The sequence below is a fragment of the Somniosus microcephalus genome, unplaced genomic scaffold, assembly GCF_052327205.1.
Source record: "Somniosus microcephalus isolate GS21.2 unplaced genomic scaffold, FLI_Smic_1.0 unresolved_chr7, whole genome shotgun sequence".
Lineage (NCBI taxonomy): Eukaryota > Metazoa > Chordata > Chondrichthyes > Squaliformes > Somniosidae > Somniosus > Somniosus microcephalus.
The window spans coordinates 19,829,337-19,835,413 of NW_028225185.1; the positions used below are offsets into that span (position 1 = coordinate 19,829,337).

Genomic DNA, 6,077 nt, shown 5'->3' on the forward strand with positions numbered 1-6,077 from the left:
TGAAAAGGAAAAGTGCAGGGCTGTGGGGAAAGAGCAGGGGGGGGTGGGACTAATTGGAGAGCTCTTTCAAAGAGCCGGCACAGGCACGGTGGGCCGAATGGCCTCCTCCTGTGCTGTGAGATTCTATTGTTCTAAGTAAATCATGTTGAATACTGATCTAAGCTGACAGAAAGTAAGATTGATCAAAGTTCTTAAGGATGCAGCAATAAGATACGGGGCATGAGCAGCGAGAAGCCCCAGAGCTCGCTGATAGGTGAGGGTTGTGGACAGAGAGGGAGAACTAACAGGGGAAAGGGGAATATTACAACAGAGCGCGTAGGCGGGAGCCCGAAACTAGGGGAAAATGCTGTAGGAACAAAGCAACAGCACAGAAACAAATATATCGAGAGAGAAAACACACGGACTCGCCCTGAAAACCAGAAATACAAGCCGGCCAACTAAAACATCAATGCGTCACACACACCCCCAGCAGGAGACTGGATTGAGAATAAAACAGGCGACAATTTGAAGGAGGAAATAAAAACAGCCTAGGGAGAGAGATGCCCAGTAATTAAAGGGGATTGTTGGTGTTTTTTTAATCCGTTCCTGGGATGTGGGCGTCGCTGTCAAGGCTGGCATTTATTGCCCATCCCTAGTTGCCCACGGAGGTGGAAGGCGAGCAGAGCTGCTGAGAGAGGGTGGGGCTGATCGGTGAGCGAGCAGGATAGAATGAAAGAGGGAAAAGTGTTTTTCCAGTCGGAGCTGAGGGGTGTGGTCATTGGATAATTCAGCTTCTTCAAAAATGACGTGGTTTATTTAGGTGGGGGTTTGAACCGTCCAATCGCCGGTCGATGAGGCCATCACGTGCATCCTTCAATGGGAATGAGGCCCACACCCAGTAGGGGCAGAGCGGAGAAGGCTCGGAGTGGATATAAAGGGCCAGCAAAGGCTCCCAGGGACGCACATCACACTCCCAGAGAAGACACTGCAAGACTGAACACTGGGTGAGTGACTGACGGATAGCTGGGTGCAGAGGTGAGGTGGAGTGGAGGGGAGGGGAGGGGAGGAGAGGGACTGAGGTGGCTCGCTGGGTGACTGTGCTGCCTGGAGCTCCCTGATCGCAGAAAGAAAGAAAGACTTGCATTTCTCCAGCGCCTTTCACGACCACCGGACGTCCCAAAGCGCTTTACAGCCAATGAAGTACTTTTTCAAGTGTAGTCACTGTTGTAATGTAGGAAACGTGGCAGCCAATTTGCGCACAGCAAGCTCCCACAAACAGCAATGCGATAATGACCAGATCATCTGTTTTTAGTGATGTTGGTTCAGGGATAAATATTGGCCCCAGGACACCGGGGAGAACTCCCCCTGCTCTTCTTCCAATAGTGGCCGCGGGATCTTTTACATCCACCTGAGAGGGCAGACGGGGCCTCGGCTTAACGTCTCATCCGAAAGACGGCACCTCCGACAGTGCGGCGCTCCCTCAGTACTGCCCCTCCGACAGTGCGGCACTCCCTCAGTACTGCCCCTCCGACAGTGCGGCGTTCCCTCAGTACCTCCCCTTCGACAGTGCGGCGCTCCCTCAGTACTGCTCCTCCGACAGTGCGGCGCTCCCTCAGTACCGCCCCTCCGACAGTGCGGTGCTCCCTCAGTACTGCCCCTCCGACAGTGCGGCGCTCCCTCAGTACCGCCCCTCTGACAGTGCAGCGTTCCCTCAGTACTGCCCCTCCGACAGTGCGGCGTTCCCTCAGTACCTCCCCTTCGACAGTGCGGTGCTCCCTCAGTACTGCCCCTCCGACAGTGCGGCGCTCCCTCAGTACCACCCCTCCGACAGTGCGGCGCTCCCTCAGTACTGACCCTCCGACAGTGCGGCGCTCCCTCAGTACTGCCCCTCCGACAGTGCGGTGCTCCCTCAGCACTGCCCCTCCGACAGTGCGGAGCTCCCTCAGCACTGCATTGGGAGTGTCGGCCTAGATTTCTGTGTTCAAGTTTCTGGAGTGGGACTTGAACCCACGACCTTCTGACTCAGGGTGAGAGTGCACCCCACTGAGCCACGGCTGCTGGCCTCAGTACCGGCACTGGGCTGGGGCTGGCAGAGTCCACCAGTTACTCCCGGTGTGAGGTGATGCCTCTGTGGTTCAATAGCCTGCCCTCGTTGTCTAGGCTGGCACATAATGAATGTCCTTTTGACACTTGAAATAATTGAGTGATTAACTTAGCACAATAAAGGAGCTCGGACTCCTGGCTCACAGGCGCAAAGTTAGTGACTGAATATTCTGTTCAGCGGGGTCTCGTTGTGCAAAGTTAGTGACTGAATATTCTGTTCAGCGGGGTCTCGTTGTGCAAAGTTAGTGACTGAATATTCTGTTCAGCGGGGTCTCGTTGTGCAAAGTTAGTGACTGAATATTCTGTTCAGCGGGGTCTCGTTGTGCAAAGTTAGTGACTGAATATTCTGTTCAGCGGGGTCTCGTTGTGCAAAGTTAGTGACTGAATATTCTGTTCAGCGGGGTCTCGTTGTGCAAAGTTAGTGACTGAATATTCTGTTCAGCGGGGTCTCGTTGTGCAAAGTTAGTGACTGAATATTCTGTTCAGCGGGGTCTCGTTGCGGTTTGGGTGGGTGAAAGTTTTCCCTCGGCTATGAGCTCAAACCTCAGGCAGAAATGTACTTTTAATCTTGCCCTGACACGTAGAGCTGGCAGATGTGAAGTGTGCGTGAGAGAGGAAAATACAGAAAGGCAGACTGAGAGAGAAGTAGAGATAGCCAGGGGCAAAAAGAAATAGGAAGAACAAGAGGAGGATGAGAGAAAAAGGGAGGGAGAGGAAAACAGACACAGTGAGAGTGAAAGATGTGGTGAGAGAAAGGGACACACAATGAAACATAGAAGATAGGAGCAGGAGTAGGCCATTCGGCCCCTTGAGCCTGCTCCGCCATTTAATGAGATCATGGCTGATCATCCAAATTCAGTACCCTGTCCCTGCCTTCTCCCCATATCCCTTGATCCCTTTAGCCTTAAGAAATATATCTAACTCCTTCTTGAATATATTTAATGAATTGGCCTCAACTGCCTTCTGTGGTAGAGAGTTCCACAGGTTCACCACTCTCTGGGTGAAGAAATTCCTCCTCATCTCAGTCCTAAATGGCTTACCCCTTATCCTTAGACTGTGGCCCCTGGTTCTGGACTCCCCCGCCATCGGGAACATCCTTCCTGCAAAAGAAGGTTCACTCGGTTAATCCCGGGGATGAGGGGATGGACATATGAGGAGAGGTTGAGTAGATTGGGACTCTACTCATTGGAGTTCAGAAGAATGAGAGGCGATCTTATTGAAATATATAAGATTGTGAAGGGGTTGGATCGGGTGGATGCGGGGAAGATGTTCCCGATGATGGGTGAAACTAGAACTAGGGGGCATAGTCTTAGAATAAGGGGCTGCTCTTTCAAAACTGAGATGAGGAGGAACTACTTCACTCAGAGGGTGGTAGGTCCATGGAATATGCTGCCCCAAAAAGCTGTAGAAGCCACATCATTACATAAATTTAAAACAGAAATAGACAGTTTCCTAGAAGTAAAGGGAATTAAGGGTTACGGGGAGCGGGCAGGAATTTGGACATGAGTCTAGGTTCGGATCGGTCATGGCCCTGTGGGTAGCGGAGCGGGCCCAGGGGCCGTGTAGCCTGATCCTGCTCCTATTTCATGTGTCTAATTCTGTTAGATTCAGGAGATGGTTCTGTGATAGTGGATTGGCAGTTAGGATTAGATCAGCCATGATCTTATTGAATGGCGGAGCAGGCTCGAGGGGCCGATTGGCCTACTCCTGCTCCTATTTCTTATGTTCTTATGTAAATCAGACGCTTTTCTGTAACAGGAGGTTGATCTGCACCAGGACGGCACATTGAATATCTCCCTGACAGAGACACAGACACACACACACACACACACACACACAGACACAGACATACAGAGAAAGACAGAGAGACAGAGACAGACAGAGGAATTGGGAAGATGGTGATCATGGGGGCAGGGGTTGTATTGCAGTATGAAAGTTACTCGAGGCACAAGTGATGAGGAATGAGAGAGACCGGCTGTGTGGAGCAAACCAGGTCAGGGGCTGGGCTCAGCCCCCAGCCCGCCGGATGAACGAGATGTGCTGAAGTGGCCTTTAAGCAGGGGCCGGCGCAGGGTGTGTGTTACTCCGAGTGCTTCCACCGCAGATTTGGGTCCTTGTGTCATTTTACCCGGGTGTAAATCATTCCCATCTCAATGGTTTTTTTTTAGTTGCAACATGAAGACAGAACTGGAAAATGCCATTGCTCGAGTAGATGCCATCTTCAATAAATACGCCAAAGCTGTGGCCCCATACGACTCGCTGAACGAGGATGAACTAAAAACGTTGTTTGCTAACGAACTGACCGAGTTTGATGTGAGTATAATCTAAGCGGGCTAACTTTGCACAATACCAGAGGTGGGAGGGGTTGAGGAAACAGCTACAATCTGCGATTTCAAACCAGAAGATGTATAAAGGTCAAGTGGGTTCAAGTTGCGCTGCTGGTAGCTACATGTGAGCAATGAGCCTCAACTGGAGGCTATCGAGAAGGACCGCGTCAATACATGCCAGAACTGCAGATTAACAGGCGCAGTTTTAATAGAAAAGGCTGAGACACCCGGGGAGGGTGTTGTCAGGAGGACCTTCACCACACGGGACTGCAGCGGTTCAAGAAGGTGGCTCACCACCACCTTCTCAAGGGGCAATTAGGGAATGGGCAATAAATTGCCAGCGACGCCCACATCCCAGAAACGAATGTTTTTAAAAAAGGTCCCAATCATCTTCTTAGGCAGTCCCTCGGAACCGAGGATGACTTGCTTCCACACTAAAATATGAGTTCTCAGGTGACTGATGAGTCCGATGTGGGACCGACAGTCTCTGTCACAGGTGGGGCAGACGGTGGTTGAAGGGGCGGGTGGGTGTGGGGTGCTTGGGTTGACGTGCGCTCCTTGCGCTGTTTGCGCTTGGCTTCCTGCTTGCTCCCCTGGCGAAGAGACTTGAGGTGTTCGGCGCCTTCCCAGATGCTTCTCCTCCACTTTGTGCGGTCTTAGGCCAGGGATTCCCAGGTGTCGGTGGGGATGTTGCACTTTTTTCCAAGGAGGCTTTGAGGGTGTCCTTGAAGCCTTTCTTCTGCCCACCTGGGGCTCTCTTGCCGTGTCGGAGCTCCGAGTAGAACGCTTGTTTTGGGAGTCTTGTGTCGGGCATGCGGACAATGTGGCCCGTCCATCGGAGCTGATCGGAGCAATGGGCTGTGACTCACAGCGCCAAAGTAAGGTTTTTCCTTTTCTTCAACTGCTTTTTGTTATTAATTGTAAAAATATTGGAAGGCTGTTTGACCGGCCAGGGGTGGCTGGAGGTCTTTCGGTGCCTCCAGGAATAAGTGAAACCGCATTGGGTGACCTTGTACCAAAGTCCGCCACATTTGATACGGAATTGATAAACTCAACCGGGCAATGCCACGGGGGTGGGAGCGCTACCAGTCAACTGAACTGATGGGTCATGATGGCACAGCTGAAGGCCGAGAAATAATTGTATTTTTGTTTTCAAATTTCTTTCAAAGCCGTCTATATATGCTGAACTTGCCAAGGCTATTATCAAGGCCGATGAAAATAAAGAAATTGATCGTGCAGAGTTCATAGCCATACTTTATTGTCTTTGCGGACAGTTCAAGCCGAAGCAGCCTGCACAAAAGAGGAAGTGAAATGTGTTTGGCCTGAGTTCCAAACTGTCCGAGTGTGGACGCAAGAGAGTTGGACAACCTGACTTGGTCCTCTTTCCTTATTTTGGGTTTGCCATGAATAAATAAAGCTTTAAACACATCAAACATACTAGTGTTGTCTGCACTTTTTATCTTTTTAACCTGGTTGGTGAGGGGAATATCTAGAAAGGAGACTGCTCGTTGGCTCGTTTCGCGAGGTGGGCGTCGCTGGCAAGGCCGGCGGTTATTGCCCCTTCTCCGGTTGCCCAGTGGGAAGGTGGTGGTGGTGCTGGTCCGCTTTCTTGAACCGCTGCAGTTTGATGCAGACTGGGCCCAGTTGAGAAGAGTCAATGACGTTGGT

At 51.3% G+C, this 6,077-nt stretch overlaps 1 protein-coding gene across 1 annotated transcript; it reads left to right on the forward strand.

Moving 5' to 3' along the window:
* Positions 1-831: 831 nt before the first annotated feature.
* On the forward strand, positions 832-5,842 carry LOC147086613 (uncharacterized). The gene is made up of 3 exons (XM_085978751.1): positions 832-983; positions 4,251-4,395; positions 5,579-5,842. Exons 1-3 carry the CDS (start codon positions 856-858, stop codon positions 5,717-5,719), a joined length of 414 nt encoding a protein of 137 aa, XP_085834877.1. The 5' UTR covers positions 832-855; the 3' UTR covers positions 5,720-5,842.
* The last annotated feature ends 235 nt before the right edge of the window (positions 5,843-6,077 follow it).

Excerpts from the sequence above, each read along its gene's own strand:
- LOC147086613 (XM_085978751.1), top strand. The coding sequence starts at position 856 with ATGGGAATGAGGCCCACACCCAGTAGGGGCAGAGCGGAGAAGGCTCGG. Across the intron at positions 984-4,250 it reads ACTGCAAGACTGAACACTGG|TTGCAACATGAAGACAGAAC; the intron begins GTGAGTGACTGA and ends GTTTTTTTTTAG. Across the intron at positions 4,396-5,578 it reads ACGAACTGACCGAGTTTGAT|CCGTCTATATATGCTGAACT; the intron begins GTGAGTATAATC and ends TTTCTTTCAAAG.